Raw genomic sequence first — 17,364 nt, forward strand, 5'->3', positions numbered from 1 at the left:
GACAAACTCCTCCATCCAGATTAACAGTTAACGTGACAGTGCCCATGCTTTTATGTGCAACGTGGACAAAGTGCAAAACGCTGTCACCTGCACTGACAGTGGCTCCGCAGATGAGTAGAGGATAAACCGGCGTCTTCATGTCAACCCTCCTGCCTTTCTGATCTTCAGAGTTATGTCGCTGCTCACGCTTTAAAGTAGTCGATATGGCAACACTGGAGCTTTACAGTAAGGTAAGACTGAATGTAATCGAGTGTGTGTCTCTTTTTTTCTTTGCATTTTTAGAATGATTCACCCTTTATCATTTATTTTTTCTCGTCCTTTTAAAGAGGAGTAATGATTACAATATTAAAAGCACAACCGCTAATACTTGTAAAATGTGTATTTATCAGTCCTTTCTAGTTATGTACATTTTCATAGACTCTTACCCTGATGTCCAAATCATTACCTTTCTTTGTTTGTGTTCTTCAGCCAATAGTTGATAGATTTCCTGTTAAAAAATCTGCAAAAAAGTTTGTTATTTTTATTCTCATTTCTATGAACAATGGTCAATAATCTATAAAACTGTACTGATCAGAATGTGGATTGAAACTGACATATTAGTTGGTGAATTAGACATGTTGGGCGTAGATAATAGCTAATCCATGCAGGCAATTTAGAGGAGGATGACTAGTGTTAATTTTTAACACTGTTTAGGAGGCTTTTATGCTGATGGGTGACAAATCTGTGTAGGGCAGGCCAGGAAGTGTGACATGTACCTGCACAGTGTTAGAGAGTGAAATAAAAAATGTTTTCTCTCCCAGACTTCACGTTGTTATAACATATGGCAAGTGTGTTTTCCATTTTTATTATTCAATGCGGTATTTTAATAGTTTATCATCACAATTGTCTGTTTCTTCCTTAGGGGGCAAGTGTGTGGATTCCTGATCCGGATGCAGTCTGGGTTTCAGCCCAACTCCTCCAGGACTACGCTCCTGGAGAGAAACATCTGCTGCTGCAGCTCTCTAATGGAAAGGTGACACACATGAAAGCTGCAACATCCCTCCAATATTTTCACAAAATACTTACTGGGCCCCCTCCCCCCAAAATACACCTCTGACTTCCTCTCCCATTGACAGGAGACGCATTACCCAGTGGGCTCTCCTGCTGATCTCCCACCGTTGGGGAACCCCGACATCCTGGAGGGGGAAAACGATCTCACAGCTCTCAGCTTCCTCCATGAGCCGGCTGTCCTGCACAACCTGCGGGTTCGATTCCTGGACTACAGCAGCATCTACACGTACTGTGGTGAGCCTGGAACAGATGGAGGCAGAGGACAGCGGGAGATTGACAGAAATCTTAGGGAGGACTGTCACAGTGGAAATGGGGACAATGTACCTGCAAGTGTTCTTGAGACGTACAGTGCCAAAATGCTAGAAACAGAAACAGGAAGCCACTATGTGCTTCTGTTTGAATAATTATAAACATATAGATATACACTACCCTATTATAATGACCATATTTACTGTAAAGATTATGATTTCAAATTTAAGAAATATGCTCCACAGCTCACACTCCATTTTGAACAAATCCTTTTTTTTTGTAGATTTACATCTGTCTAGTTGTGTCAAGAAAATTTACTTAAATTCTTTTTTTTTACTGCCTCTGAAGATCCAGTTTTTGATGACCCCACTTTTCTGCAATGACGGTCAAGTGTAAATATACATTGTACTTCTCTGTCTATTGTGCATTGTGTAGTATGTATAAGTCCTCTCAGTACAGATATATAGATTCTTTAGTTGTCCCTGTAGGGAAATTGTTTTGCTGCAATAATCAGAGAGCATTTCCACACCAACATAAAAACATGAAGATATACCCAACACTTACATTTGCATTGCACCTTTAAGCAGCTCTGTATTGACAGAGATTTGGTCCAGACCAGCTGGACACCCTCTTTTCATCTGCATGTTTACTTCATAGCTTGTGGAATAAAGGACATTTTTATCTTTTTGCTGTAGATAGTTTAAATGAGGATGCGAGAGGATTCCTCTCATCACCCACAATGATCCTTGCCCCATTTACGACTCTGTCTCTGTTTATATATTATACTGTTTATATATTACCACACTCATGCTGATGCTCATGTTTCAGGTATCGTCTTAGTGGCCATCAATCCCTATGACCAGCTCCACATCTACGGAGAGGAGGTGATCGATGCTTACAGTGGTCAGGACATGGCCGACATGGAACCTCACATCTTTTCAGTGGCAGAGGAGGCCTACCGCACCATGACCAGGTCAGACCTCAAAGATCAGAGGGATAGTTCCCCCAAAGGAAAATGCACTCATTATCTGCTCAGCACTATGCCGATGGAGGGGTGGGTGAAGTGTTTGAGGGGTAAACAGCGTTGCAGCCGAATCTAATTCAATCGAAATAACTGGTCACCGATTCTTTATACTGCTCCTGTGGTGTCATCCTAGTGTCCGTAAGCCCTGACGTTAAAAAAAAGTGGTCACCATTTACTTCAATTATATTGGATTCGGCTGCAACGCTGTTTACCCTTGAAACTCCCAAAGTGTTTTGTGGACTCAAACACTTCGCCCCCACCCCTCTATAAGCATAGTGGTGAGTAGATAATGAGTGCATTTTCATTATTGGGTGAACTATCCCTTTAACTGTGGCCTTTTGGCCTTTTGCAGCTGTGATGTTAACATTTCATATACTCTATCACTAATAGTGATAAACCTGCAGATATGAGCGTGTATGAGATGTATAAATATGTTGGTAGGGAGGAGAAAAACCAGTCGATCATCATCAGTGGGGAGTCAGGATCAGGAAAAACTGTCTCAGCCAAATTCACCATGAGATACTTTGCTGTGGTCGGAGGAGCAGCCCAGCAGACCAGTGTGGAGGAGAGAGTCTTGGCTTCTAACCCCATCATGGAGGTGAGGAGGGATATTTGTCCCTTACTCTTAGTTACAGTATGGGATGTCATATAAAGATATAAAATAATAATATAAAAAAACTAATAATTTTTATCATTACCCACAGTCCATTGGGAATGCTAAAACCACTCGAAATGACAACAGCAGTCGTTTTGGGAAATACATTGAGATCGGCTTTGGTAGAAAGGGCGACATTATCGGTGCTAAAATGAGGACGTATCTACTGGAGAAGTCACGGGTCGTCTTCCAGGTAAACTCTGACTCACCTGGCTGGGACAGACAGACCTAAGGACATTTCTGTTTTCTTTTTTCACATATATATTGTTAAAAGCTGCTATTTGTGAGTGTTGTGACACATAATCTGATATTTGTTTGTATGGAAGGCTTCTTCAGAGAGGAACTACCACATCTTCTACCAGCTGTGTGCCTCCAGAGAGCTGCCTGAAATGAGATCCCTCAAACTGGGTGAGACTTAATCACAGGCGACGCTCTGAACCACGTTCACATGAAACACTGTGTGCATGTTGTCGTGATGTCACATGCAGTCCGAGAGCGATGAGGGTAAATTTCCTTCCTTTCCCAGATGCACCTGAGAATTTCCGCTACACCAATCAGGGAGGAGAGATGCAGATTCCTGGTGCTGATGATGTGTCAGACCTGGAGCGCACTCGCAATGCTTTCACCATCCTGGGTATGGAGTATTCAAATTCACACATTGCACATTTCCAATCAATCAACCAATCAATCAATCAGACTTTATTTATATAGCACTTCTCACACAAACAGAATGTAACACAAAAACTCCCCCCTCAAGTACACACACACACACACACACACACACAGACACACATACTGTCCTAAGTTATGAAGAATTAACAAAACAGCCTTTTGTATTTCTAAAAATTGCAGGTGTTCAGCCTGGCCAGCAGATGGAGCTCTTCAGGATCCTCTCAGCTATTCTACACCTGGGAAATGCCAACATCCAAGCCAGTGGGAGAAGTTCTGATAAGAGTTATATTGATGTAAAGAATTCATTACTTTTGTACCTATGCCCCCATGGCTTCAGTTATTCTTTAAACACATGTTTACTCATATATCTGTCACTAAGTGCATCACTGTAGCAGTTGTACCTTTCTCTGTGTCTCTTCCAGGCAGATGACCGCTCCCTGGCCGTCTTCTCCAAGCTACTTGGAGTTGAGGGACCTCAGATGGCTCACTGGCTGTGTCATCGCAGGCTGGCTGTAGGGGGAGAGATGCTGGTCAAACCGAGGTCTGGGCAGCAGGCCGTAGTGGCCAGAGATGCTCTGGCTAAACACATCTACGGCCAGTTGTTCACATGGACCGTCCAGAGACTTAACTCTGCCCTGCGCTCCCAGAGGGGACAGACCAGATCATTCATAGGGGTACTAGATATCTATGGGTGAGTGATCTGGCTTGGTGGCATTAAATACAAAAAGACATATAGTGTATAGTTGAATTGACGAGTCTTTGTCTCGGAGCAGGTTTGAGACCTTTGATCGGAACAGTTTTGAGCAGTTCTGTATAAATTATGCAAACGAGAAGCTCCAGCAGCAGTTTAACAGGGTAAGTCACTGACAGAGGTTTTATGTGTTTGTTTGTTTTTACAACCAGAGGCACTGGACTCACACCTGCCAGCAGCTAAATGATTTTCAGTGTCTGTCACCATCTTCATTAAGTTCAGCCTGTCACTTCATCACTTACTCCTACACTGTTTAATTCGTCAGGCACACATGTAACATGCAGACACTTGTCTCAGTGTAAATCCTGTCTTCAGTTCTTCAGGTTAATGCACTCTCAATACGTGCGTCTTATTCATTCTTTCCTAATCTTTTGCAAACATTTTTCAAACGTTGCTGCATTTCTTTCTCTGTCAGCGTTTGATATTTTTCAGTTTTTCTAAGAGCTGATGTGTTTCTCTGCAGCACGTGTTCCACTTGGAGCAGGAGGAGTATGTCCGGGAGGAGCTGCCCTGGAGCAAGATTGAATTCAGTGACAATCAGCAGTGCATCAACCTCGTCGAGGGACAACTGGGCCTGTTTGATCTGTTAGATGAGGAGTGCAGGGTCAGACACGCCCTCTCTCTCCTTCTCTCTTTCTCGCCTCTGTCTTATTTACCTCCGTCAAGGGGGTTATGTTTTCGGCTGCAGTAGATAGCAGGGTAATGCAAAAACTACTGGGCTGATTCCCATGAAGGATAGTGGTCAGGAGAGAACCCATGAAGTTTTGATGAGATCAGGATCAGGGGGTCAATCCAGGAATTTCTATTTTCACTTTCTTTAACATTGTGAGGGTGTTTTGTTTGACATTTTCACAAATTCCCCAGGTAATCATTCATGGAATATTTAGAGGACTAGTGACTGTAATTTAGTGCAGCTTGATTGAATTTAAAGGGACTGATGGGCCTTTAGTCCGAAGTATGCCTTCTACTCAGTGTCATTCTAGTTTACTGTTCAACTTCTGTCTCTTTTTATCTCTTTTTCATAATCTCTCTCCCACCCAATGTATTTGCCTCTTTGTTGTCCAGAGTTCCTGCCTGACATTACACAGAAACCTATGAACCCTAACCCTAACCCTAACCCTAACCTAAGCGTGTTAACACTATGTCAGTCAATATGTTCCATTCATAATCTAATCACATTTAATATCGTGTGGTATATGTCAAAGCAGACAGCACAGAATTCCATCTGAAATCCAGTTGGCTTACTGATAGTCCATCGAGCTGTGGTCTCTGTGAAAATAGTCTGTGTTTATGATCAGATGCCTAAAGGCTCAGACGAGAGCTGGGTGCGGAAGCTGTACGACCAACACCTGACCAGCAAGCCCCACCCTCACTTCCAGAAACCTCGCATGTCAAACAGCGCCTTCATCGTTCTGCACTTTGCTGACCTGGTGAGTGACGAAGGTCGAAACTCCTCACGCAATTCAGTTAATGTTAGTTAAAGCTAATGAGAAAACAAATTGGTAAAGGAAAAACACAACGGCATTATAGAAAATACAACAGCAAATAATAAGTCACAACAGAAAATAATAAGTTACGACAGCAAATATTCCACAACAGCAAATAAGAAAACAAAAAGGCAAATAAAAAAACTCCAAGTAAAGGGGAAAAACATACAAATATGAGAAGCACAATGGCAAAAAAACTAAACACAACAACAAATCATAAAACAAGTAGAACGTGTGCAGATCCAATCATTGGCGATCATTGTGGATATAGCAGTTACAAGTTCATGTTGTGTTTGTGATTTGTTCTTCAGGGCCACCATAATAACTGGATGAGAACTGTAGTGAATCAACATTCATCACTGTCCCTTATTGAAGATGAAGCTGTCGTCATGACTGTTAAAGTGATTTGTGTGTTTCTCTGCTGTGTTTGTATCGTTTCTTTTCAGGTGCAGTATGAATGTGAAGGATTTTTAGACAAGAATCGAGACACAGTCTATGAGGAGCTTGTTAATATCATGAAAGCGAGTCAGGTAGATATGTGCTAATGTGGCAAATTTCATGAATATATTTATTTTGCATGTGACTAGTGAATCAATAACCTGTGTGTTTGCATGTGTGTGTTAATGTGTGTGTCAGTCTGAGCTTGTGGCCGAGTTGTTTCAGCAGCAGGAGAACGTGTCCTCTGTGGCCAATGGGAGTGTTCGCTCAGGGAAAAGAGCGACCAGAGAGCACAGACTGACTGTGGGCTTCCAGGTGAGCTGCTTTTCAGTCACTGATGCTTCTACTGCAGACCGTTAACAGTGAGTCTTCGTATTGACTACACTTTGCCTGACTGTGTTTGTGCCTGTCAGTTCCGTCAGTCCCTACAGATGCTGATGGACACCCTCAACAGCACCACCCCTCACTACGTCCGCTGCATCAAACCCAACGACCTCAAAGAGCCGTTCATGTAAGTCTCACAGTTGTGACTGTTTGCAGTATTTTGTGTTAAAGACGTGTTGTACTGGAAACACACTAAATGACACACAACATCTTCTCCGTGTTAGGTTTGACCCCAAGAGGACAGTGCAACAGCTGAGAGCCTGTGGGGTGCTGGAGACCATTCGTATCAGTGCTGCAGGTTTTCCTTCCAGGTAGTGAGGACTTCATCACACATACAAAGCTCTCATCCAGAACTGAGCCTTTAAAATCACATTAACTGTCACATACGGATGAAAGAGAAACCAGAGGAACAGAGGTTTTGTATGTTTTGTTTATAAAATAAACTCTTAGATGTCGATTTTATCTTACAAGCACCATGTTTCACTTTGTGAGAGTTTGGTATCGACCTGACGTGATCTTGTTATTCACAGATCTGTGGTTACCAAAGGTGTCACCTATTGAGATCAGACAGCATCGTTAATAATCTCTTCTGTAGATTGGAAAGCTTTTTTTAATGTTGGACATATATCGCATTTTGTTTTGTGTGTCACTTATTCTAAGTTAATTCCTCTGTATTATGAACAGATTATCTTTCTCTTCTTTGAATTGCTGCTCATTGAATTTCTATATTTCACCTTCGTCAAGGGGTTATGTTTTTTCTCCTTTTCCGTATGTTGGTTGGTTTGTATGTTTGTAAGCAAGATTACAAAAGAACAACTGAAAGACTTTCCATGAAAGTTGATTGAAGGTTGTGGTCAAGGAAGAACCTGTTACATTTTAGGGCAGATTCAGATTAGAGGGCGGATGCACTTTCGTTAACATTGTGAGATCGGGCATTTTTCAAAATTTTCATGATCAAAAATATGATCTCAAGTTTAGACTAGGGCTACGTTGTAGCACTAACAGGCCCGAGCACACGCATTTTGAAGCCTGTTGCGGTTAGTGGAGAGAGCGATCAATGACCAAGCACACGTCTCCGCGTTGCATCGCGTCCGTCACGCGATGTTGATCCTTGCCTGCTAATTGCTCATTACGGTCCACGCTATCAATTGCACATCACACTGTGAAAATTTTATGTAAATCGAATGATAGTTGTAAAACAAAGCTTACTTCCTGTTGCCAGACTAATAGATCTGTTCAAGTAGGGGCTCTGATGTAGCGTGAGCAATTTTGTGTCAATTGGACAATGTTACAACAACATAATTATCACACTGATCAGTAGGTGGCGCTATGACCCTGCACTAATATTAATATATGGAGCGTCCGTCTGTCCATCCGGAAAGAAAAAATAAATAAAAATTATCCGTCCGTCTGTCCGTCCCAAAAAAATAATAAAATACGGACAGACAAACGGACGAAAATCCGTCCGTCTGTCCGTCCCAAAAAAAAAGATATATATGGACAGACAGATGGACGAAAATCCGTCCATCTGTCCGTCCAAAGAAAAAAATTAAAATACGGACAGACGGACGAAAATCCGTAAAGTAACGTAACGTAACGAAAACTAAAGTTACGTAAAGTAACGTAACATAATGCAACGCAACGCAACGCAACGCAACGCTACGTTACGTTACGTAACTGTACGTTACGTTACTTTTCGTTATTTAACTAAATAACAGTAACTAAATAACGAAAAGTAGTTACTTTTCGTTGATCTGTATGAAGTATGAAGTTGATCTGATGAAAGCCCTGGGACAAGTACATCAAAGTAAAAATGTAGAAAATGGCCAATATGGCCACTAAAGTCAAAATGGCGGGCTTCCTGTTGCATGTCTAGGCCCTGAAAAAGCCCCAAAAGGGAAATACAAATCCTTCGAAATAAAATAGGGCCTCCCACCGGAGGTGCTCGGGCCCTAACAATCCATTTTTCCTCAATCGCTCCCATGTGAAATCAACGCAGTCCCTGGGAAACACAATAGCGTCACAGAAATGTGCTATGAAAAAAAAGTACATACTTCTGAACTAAACCTGTGTTTCCAGATGGACGTACGAGGAGTTCTTCAGCAGGTACCGCGTTCTTCTTCGAGGGCCTCAGAGTCTGGAGCAGGCGCAAGCCTCGTGTCGACGGACTCTGCCTCAGATCATCTCAGACCCGGACCAGTACTGCTTCGGAAAGACCAAGGTCTTTTTCAGGGCCGGTCAGGTGGCTCTCCTGGAGAGGCTGAGGGCTGAGAGGCTGCGTGAGGCTGCTGTGGTCATCCAGAGCCGGGTTAGAGGATGGCTGTCACGGATCAGATTCACCAGGGTCCTCTGGGCAACTGTCATCATACAGAGATACAGCAGAGGAGCTCTGGCCAGACGGTGAGGAGGGGAGAAACTATATCTATATCCAATGTGTTGTTTTTCTCTAGATCACACACATTCCTCAAAACTTATCTAAGTAGTATTTGCCTCTTTGTCACATTGGCGTCAGACTGGCCCTGACCCTGCGCTACACCAAGGCTGCCTTAGTGATCCAGAAGATGTACCGCATGGTGGTGGTCCGACAGCTGTTCCTCATGATCCGCCAAGCCACTGTCACCATCCAGGCCTTCACCAGGGGCACACTGGCACGCCGCACATACAGACAGGTCAGCACAGTCAGAACAAACCTCCTCGGTGTGTGTTTTATAATCTCTTATTTTGATCTTTTGAAAGGAGCAAGCTTCAGGGACATAACCTGAACTGATGGAACATTTGGACTCTATTCTCTCTCCTCAGTTGGTTGCAGAACGTGCCACTGTGTTGCTTCAGGCGAGAGTGCGTGGGTGGTTGGCGAGGCGGGCGTACAGGCGAGTGCGTGCGGCGGTGGTGTTCATGCAGTGCTGCGTGCGCCGCAGGGCTGCCAGGAGAAGGCTGCTGAAACTGAAGACCGAGGCCCGCTCTGTGGAGAAGTACCGAGAGCTCAACAAGGGCATGGAGGTCAAACTGATGCAGCTGCAGCTACGAGCCGACCAGGAGGTGGGCTGAGGGTTTCAGGGCGGGTGTGATCCACTGATGGGATCCATTTGAGCTCTAAAACGTCTGTGTTGAGATGTCATTTCATATTCACATGATAATGTTTGTATGTGTCCAGGCCAGAAAGAGGGCTGCTCTGAAAGGGACCCTGCATGCAGAGCGAGAGGCCGCCACTGCTGAGCTGGAGGCTCTGAGGCTGATCATACAGAGACTGGAGAGCCAGAAACAGGAGAGGCCTCCGCCCTGCTCAGACATCAGTGAGAAGAAGGAAGAGAAGAGGAGGAGAGCCGAGGACAAAGCTGCTCAGGAGATCCTGCAGCTCACACAAGTAGGCCAGAGAGTGACAGAAAACATCTCTAACAACAGTGGTGATTTACTCAAGTAAAAGTACGAATAGACAAAAATGTTCTCAAGTTGTTCTACTTCAGGATAAGAGTAAGTTATCATTTGCTTTTAAATGGACCTATGGTATTAAAAGTAATAGTACTTGGTGAGTGTCTCCTATTCCCTAATGCAACAGTCTACTAAATCATTAAGGCTCGACCTTTTCTTAATGGGGTTTTACCAGCAGTGATGCTGCCGCTGCAGGAGGCGGGGTCTAATGTTATGTTCCCGCTCTGATTAGATCGATGAACAAATCCCCTTTACCTTATTGATTATTTTTAAATATATAAAATCATTGTGGAATTTTCTTATTTTCTATTGAACAATTCAGGTTTTAATCACTGATTCTCTTTCTTTCTCATTTTTGAAGGAGTTGCAAACGCTGCAGAGAGAAAAAGATGATTTTAGCAAAGAGAGAGACGAACTCTCTGCTCGCTCACTTGAACAAGAAAAAGCTCAAGAGGGTGAGTTACTTCACTGCTTCATACACTCTCTCTGTTTTTTCTCCTCACACTGTTTTCCGTATTCTTCCTCGTGTGTGTGTGTGTGTGTGTGCGTGCGTGCGTGCGTGCGTTTGTGTGCAGAGTGTGTCCATCAGGCTGTGTCCCAGGCGAGTGCGGCTCTGAGGGTGGAGCTGGATGAAGAGAGGAGAAAGTACCAGGGCCTCCTGAGAGAGTTCACCCGACTGGAGCACAGATACGACAACCTCAGAGAGATGAGTCTGCTCACTGAGGTTCATAAACACACTGAGACACACACTGAAATAACTCCAAACAAGCACAGTTTGGGTGTTAAACTCCATCTTGGTTGCTGAGCGTGTTTATTTTTCCTCCTCATGACAGCGCACCAGTGGCCACAGGAGGACAGACTCCACCCAGAGTCTGAGCTTTGAGCCTCCCTCACCCACCCTACTGTCACCCCAGTCCCTCACCCCTCTCCCCCTGTCACCATTCCCGTTTGCCTTCCCCTCTCCTGAGGAGGTGCGCGGGGTCATTGGGACGTCTCCCTGCCGGGAGAGGACACTCTCTGTGTGTAGCTCAGAAACAACAATGGTGAGAGGATGTAGGAGTCAAAGAGGAACGTCACAAAATACTCCTACAAAATAGAAGAGCTCAAGTCTTTGCTTGAGCTCAACTAATGTATCAGTCCTCCACACTGTCTTACTTACTTTTTGTGATTTCTTTGTGACATTTCGGTGCTAGAAATTCATCAGGCAAAAAATGTACTTCAGAGAAGTGCAAATAATTTTTCTGTTGTGATAAGTATCTGCCAAAATGAGCCTCTGGCAGAAATGATCTGCATACAGAATAAACAATGCAGTAAGTTTACATTTCACATTTAAAAAATCTTGATTCGGGTTATATATATTTGGTTGTATTTGTATTATGAAGTTTATGGTTAAACTGTAAAACTTATCAAGCCTTAAACACATTTCTCTGTCATAAGGGTTTGATAACAAAATCTTAGTCATCATTGCAAATTATTTTAAAATATGTATATCAGTAATTATCCCTAATATTTGTATAAACATCGGCCTAAAAAAATCCACATCAGTCGGATATTGTTCTTTTTTCTCACTGTGTTCTTGTTTGCTCTGACAGGACTCGTTGATGGAGAAGATGGACGTGGCCAAAGACCCGGCGGTGAAGATGAGAGGAGAGGACCTGGCACACGCCTACGACGCCGTACGAGTGGCCAACAAGTCAGTCAGTCGTCTGTCACCACTGACTCATCCCTGTGGTTTAAATCACAGGATTTATATGTGGTGGATAAACTCTGTCCTCCTGTTTCATCTCGCCCTCTGTGGGTGTCAGGTTCCTGGAGAGTCAGCTGCGTAACCAGCGCAGTCAGTGGGAGGAGGAGCTGGAGGCTCTGAGGCATCAAGCATCCTCTGCTTCTTCCTCTGCATCACAGCCACAGGTATGGAGGTGGTCATCTGTGGTGCATGAAGGACTCTGTTGAAAGATTATGTATAAACTGAGTCCTGATTGGTTTTTGCTCTCATGCTCCCATCCTTACCTCCTTCTGTTTTCCTCATCTCCCAGCATTTCTTTCTTACATAACCAGTCAACAATGTAAGAGTCAGTGTATTGTGGAGTGTGGCTGCCCTCACAATCTGCTGCTGCTGATGCTGTTTTACTTAAAGCTTTTTGTCTGTTGCACTCATGTTGAGTCACTTGGGACGAGGGCGCTGGATAAAACCCCAAATCCCACATGTGAGTGTGTGTTTGTGTGTGAAGGAGCTGCAGGAGCTGCTGGAGGCCAGAGAGCAAGAGTGTGTCAGACTGAGGAGTGAGCTGAAGGAGCTGAGAAACACCGTGTCACTCAGACGACTCCTCACTCAAGGTGATGCGTCATTCCTACCATGAAAAAGTCTCCGAACTAATTATTGTTTGGTGATTTTTGTTTTTAAAACTTCAGAATAACTTTTAGAATAAAATGTTTTTATTCTTATATTAATTCGGAGTATGTAGCGATATTTGGAGCATTACCTTATATTGCTCTGGAAAATAATGATGCATAATGTACTTTTCAGAAGGTTAATATATGAACTTAGAAATGATAAAATATCCACTTTTTAGTTATTGTGTTTATCTTAGTATTTATTTTTTACGGTGCTGGTTTTTCAGTTGTTTGCGTTTTCATTTCCAGTTTTTCCATCAGCTTTGAGCGCAGAGAGCTCGTCCTGTCCGTCCCAACAGAAGCCAGCAGCAGTCTCTGGTCTGCTGGAGTGTAGGAAGAGAGACGAAGCAAAGCTCATGAAGAACCTCATCACAGGTGAGACTGAGCCCCTGCCCACCTTCACCTTCATCTACACATCTTTTTATACACTTTCACCAGAATATCAAAGGTGCATTAATGCTTTAAATGCTCACTTTATGTCAGACACTGTTTTTCTCTCTGAAATGTTGAATGCTACCCGTGACATCTACCTCAAACCATGTAAACGTTGAGGTGCGGCGAAGGATCATCCTTCGCCAAAGGAGACGATGTAATCATAACTCCAGTGTGCATTGTCATATCACCGCCAAACTTCTGTCTCATGATCAGAGTCCAAGCCTGCACAGCTCTATGTGTCAATATTTCCTCACTGTCATAGCGCCACCTACTGATTCGCCATAAAACAGAAAGTACTTTGTAAATCCAATCTGCATTATCCAACCGGCTCCGAACTACTGACCTATGATCACAATCCTGACCTGAACAGCTCCATATATTAATATTAGTTCAGGGTCATAGCGCCACCTACTGATCAGTGTGAAAATTAAGTTGTGGTAACATTGTCCAATTGACACAAAATTGCTCACTCTACATCAGAGCCCCTACTTGAACAGATCTATATGTCTGTATGTAATAATAGTGATGGCGCCACCTACTGGCAACAGGAAGTAAGCTTTGTTTTACAACTGTCATTCGATTGACACATTTTCACAGTGTGATGTGCAATTGATAGCGTGGACCGTAATGAGCAATTAGCAGGCAAGGATCGACATCACGTGACGGACGAAGCAACGTTGCAACGTAAATAATATGCACAGACTGTCTATCTGTCAGTTAGACGAAAACAAATAAAAATAATAAAATCCGTCCGTCTGTCCGTCCAAAAAAAAAAATTATACCCATATTATTCCCATCCTATTTGAACTGTTGCCCTCTAGGAGGCGCTATAGCCCCTTGCCCACCAAATCATCCTGTTTCAAAAACACAGCCATGAGGACTTTGATGAACAATCATGATTTACATGCACTTTAAACACTCTGCACTATCACTGAATGTGATATTGTCTTGTATTTATATTGTCTACTCATGTGTCACTGCTGTCTATGTCTATATTATTTTTTCTGTTGAGATGAGCTGTAGCGAGAAGGAATTCCACCAACTTGGTTGGGTGGTCATTAATAAATGATTCTGATTCCAGCAATCCTTCTGATATTTGATCTCAGTAACCATAGGAGTGTCGTTCACACTAAGTTTGAAATCAAACCTTACATTTGGCTTTTCACTTTATGTCTGAGGTTGCCTCCAACCCTCTGTGAGTTTTAAAATAATAAGTGGTATTGGTAGGAGGTAGAGTGGATAATCCACTTACCAGAATGTAGGCTGTTCGATCCCAGTCTCCCCCATCCAACCTGCCTAAGTGTCCTTGGGCATGATACTGAGTGTGTGTGATAGAGAGCTTTGAGTGGTCATCAGGACTAGAAAGTATAAATACAGCTATTTACCATTTATAGATAATGAATGAGACATTTTACTAAAGTTATGTTATGTATGTGATGATCTGACCACATCAAGAGACCACAGCTATGAAGTGTTGCTGTACTTGAGTCACAAGAACAAACTCACGTCTGACAGGTATGACCTGACCATGTTCACTGTGCTGTTCTCTCTCGCCTGTGACGTCCAGACATCCGTGTGGACACTGCCCTGTCCCTGCCTCCCGGTCTCCCTGCCATCGTGCTTTCCCTGTGTGTCCGCCAGGCCGACTGCAGCAGGGACCAGACTCACGCTCGCTCGCTCTGTAGCACTGCTGTCACTGCTGTGAAGGCAGCTCTGAAGGTAACCTGAGCTCTGAACCTGCTCACTGTACCAGATGGTTGAGGATTAATGTGTGAGGACAGTTCATGTCACGTCAGGTAGATTGTCACTCACAGAGAGAAAGGCACAGATAACTTTGAAACTCTATCCTGTGATCGCCACCGATAGTTTTGTCTTGTGAGTCCAACTGCAACAATCTGGTTACTATGGAGAAACTAAACCACAACAAAACCTAGTATACTGTTTATTTCCATGTGACAACATAACTTCTTCTCTCCTCTGTCCCTGCAGAAACATAACAACAATATAGACATGACAGCTCTGTGGCTGAAGAATGTTTGTGTGTTGCACGACCTGCTGACCCAGCACTCCCCAAAACAGGCAGGAGGAGCATCCATTTTAAAATGTTCTATTTTATTTATTGTATATTTATCTTATACTTCAATGTGTGATTATGATGTGTATTTTAAATTTATAATTATATATTTTTTATCTGCTTTCTGTATTTTGTAATCCTGTAAAAGTGTCACTAATCTATCATTTACATCTGAATATGTCACTTTCTAAAATAAGTGGTAAAAAACATTATTTAATAACTGATTATTTTTCTTGATGGGATTAGTAACGGTCTCACAGAGAAATTCCCAATATATTTTACGATGTGAATGTATTTGTTACTCTTCAGACCCTTGATTCAACTGAACTGGCTCCACTGACGAGCGACCTGAGCGACCTGATTCACGCCCTGAGCGACCTCTGCATCCAGGCCTATCAGCAGCTCCTCTCCATCACTGAGACACGCCTGCAGAACATCATAGGTATGACTATACGCTGAGGATGATACCCATGCTAGTGCCTCAGCTTCTCCTGTTCACTCACATGCTGCTAATCTCGTCTCCCTCAGTCCCCGCCATGCTGGAGTCTGAGACCATCCCTGGTCTCTCTGGCTCAGCTGTGAAGTTGGGTGCATCCAGGAAGCGAGCCGGCTCGGACCCCAGGACTGCAGCAGGTGTTGCTCCCACCATAGCGTCGGTGCTGAGGGAGCTGGGAGTCCTTCACGCTGCCATGACCCATCAGGCTCTGCCCGCACCACTGATGGAACAGGCCTTTCACCAGCTCACCTACCTCATCTCCGCTTCCGCTCTGAACAGCCTGCTGCTGCGGAAGGACATATGCTGCTGGAATCGTGGCATGCAGATACGGTATTAATACACACACATATACATGTGCAACATTTCCCCATCTGTCAACTGCATCTTCATTTGGACTACACAGAGAACTTGCTGACATGTTTTTTGCTAGTTCATACAAAGTAGATTGAATTATTTTTCAATCTCCACAAAACTTACTATATCGTGACATCTATTATATACTGTATATATACTGTAACGACTGAAGAAGCATGGATAGATACTGCCCTTAATTCATATACTTTCTCATGTTACTACTCTAAAACAATATCAATTATTTTTTAGATTTGACAATATCTTCCCATGCTAAAGGATTTAAACTCATGTTTTCAGAGTCTAGTTTATGTCCCTTAACCACCTACATTTCCACATTCATATATTTTTTACAGTTTTTTACATAAAAAATGTTTTTCCTGACAAAGTGAAACCCAGCAAATCTCTGAATAGTGACAAATAGCCCTCTCGGTTTCTTAGAGCCCAGGGGGATGTTCGCTTAAAAAAATACAAAATCGTCACGTGTGAATAAGCTGGTACCAGTGAGTGTCAACATGTGTGATTGAAAAATGACTGAAACGCTGAAATAATGGATTATTGTCTTCCTCTTGACATACAGCTACAATCTGAGCCTGTTGGAGGAGTGGCTGCGTAGCCGTAATCTGCAGGCAGGGGGCGCTGTGGCCACGCTGGAGCCTCTGATCCAGGCAGTTCAGCTTCTGCAGACTGGGAAAAAAACTGAGGCGGAGGCACAGGCCCTAGTTCAGACCTGCAGTGCACTGTCCAGCCAGCAGGTGGGGCTCTCTGTCATCTGCCATCAAGAGAAAAATAAATGTTTTGTTTTTGTGTTGCACAAAATATTTTTGTATAACTGTCTGCTGGTGTCTTATCTTTGTTGTACAGATAGTGAAGATTCTGACCCTCTACACTCCTCACAGTGACCTTGAAGAAAGAGTCTCACTGAATTTCATCCGTACTGTCCAGGTGCAGTTCAGATTCACAGCTGTCACATCTTTGATTATCATTTCAGAATTATGCGTCTCATGCAAGTCGTCTTTATCTTCGCTCGCCTATAGGGGCTTCTGAAAGGCCGCTCTGACTCGCAGCCTCCGCAGCTCTTACTGGACGTGAGGCGAGTGTTTCCTGTCACTTTCCTCTACTCGCCTCCCACCGGGCTCCACGCTGAGCAGTTAGTCATCCCAGACGCCCTCAAGATTTCCTTTCTACGCAGAGTCTAGAAAACAGGACGTCTGACCTCTTGGGTTCCGTGTCACTGCCTACGTATTGGATTTCTTGAAATTAAATAACTTTTAACAGGGTGTGTTGTGAATTTAATTCCTCTTCCATTTATCTTTCCAGGGACCTAAATTTGTTCAATGAACCTGTTAATCATCAGTGGATTAGTGTGTGTATGCTACACAGGGTCAGTGGTCACCTCAGCTAATTAACTGGTGTTTAAAATGGCATGAATGCTTAATGACAAGGACTATAAAGTTTATTTTAATGGATAAATT

General features: G+C 43.3%; 2 protein-coding genes across 3 annotated transcripts in view; both read left to right on the forward strand.

Annotated features, from left to right (window-relative positions):
* mbd3b (methyl-CpG binding domain protein 3b) overlaps positions 1-17,364 on the forward strand; it is a 37,964-nt gene that overhangs the window by 9,405 nt on the left and 11,195 nt on the right. Inside the window, exon 8 of one of the 2 annotated variants that reach the window (XR_007034822.1) lies at positions 3,737-3,771. The exons of the other annotated variant lie outside the window; for it this stretch is intronic. The gene's annotated coding sequence lies outside the window, so the exon portion shown is untranslated. Of the gene's footprint in view, positions 1-3,736; positions 3,772-17,364 lie in introns of those variants that run through there. 2 annotated transcript variants of the gene reach the window in all.
* Positions 204-17,169, forward strand: si:dkey-110c1.10 (unconventional myosin-Vb). The gene is made up of 35 exons (XM_047343034.1): positions 204-230; positions 902-1,012; positions 1,116-1,284; positions 2,128-2,272; positions 2,765-2,921; positions 3,028-3,171; positions 3,305-3,386; positions 3,505-3,612; positions 3,831-3,943; positions 4,073-4,341; positions 4,424-4,505; positions 4,865-5,005; positions 5,700-5,831; positions 6,335-6,418; positions 6,525-6,641; positions 6,740-6,837; positions 6,935-7,021; positions 8,790-9,110; positions 9,223-9,379; positions 9,510-9,749; positions 9,865-10,074; positions 10,501-10,594; positions 10,715-10,863; positions 10,973-11,182; positions 11,732-11,832; positions 11,945-12,050; positions 12,371-12,476; positions 12,783-12,908; positions 14,536-14,687; positions 14,958-15,047; positions 15,352-15,484; positions 15,571-15,868; positions 16,470-16,644; positions 16,754-16,834; positions 16,927-17,169. Exons 1-35 carry the CDS (start codon positions 204-206, stop codon positions 17,086-17,088), a joined length of 4,977 nt encoding a protein of 1,658 aa, XP_047198990.1. The 3' UTR covers positions 17,089-17,169.

Source organism: Hippoglossus stenolepis, chromosome 14 (assembly GCF_022539355.2).
Source record: "Hippoglossus stenolepis isolate QCI-W04-F060 chromosome 14, HSTE1.2, whole genome shotgun sequence".
Lineage (NCBI taxonomy): Eukaryota > Metazoa > Chordata > Actinopteri > Pleuronectiformes > Pleuronectidae > Hippoglossus > Hippoglossus stenolepis.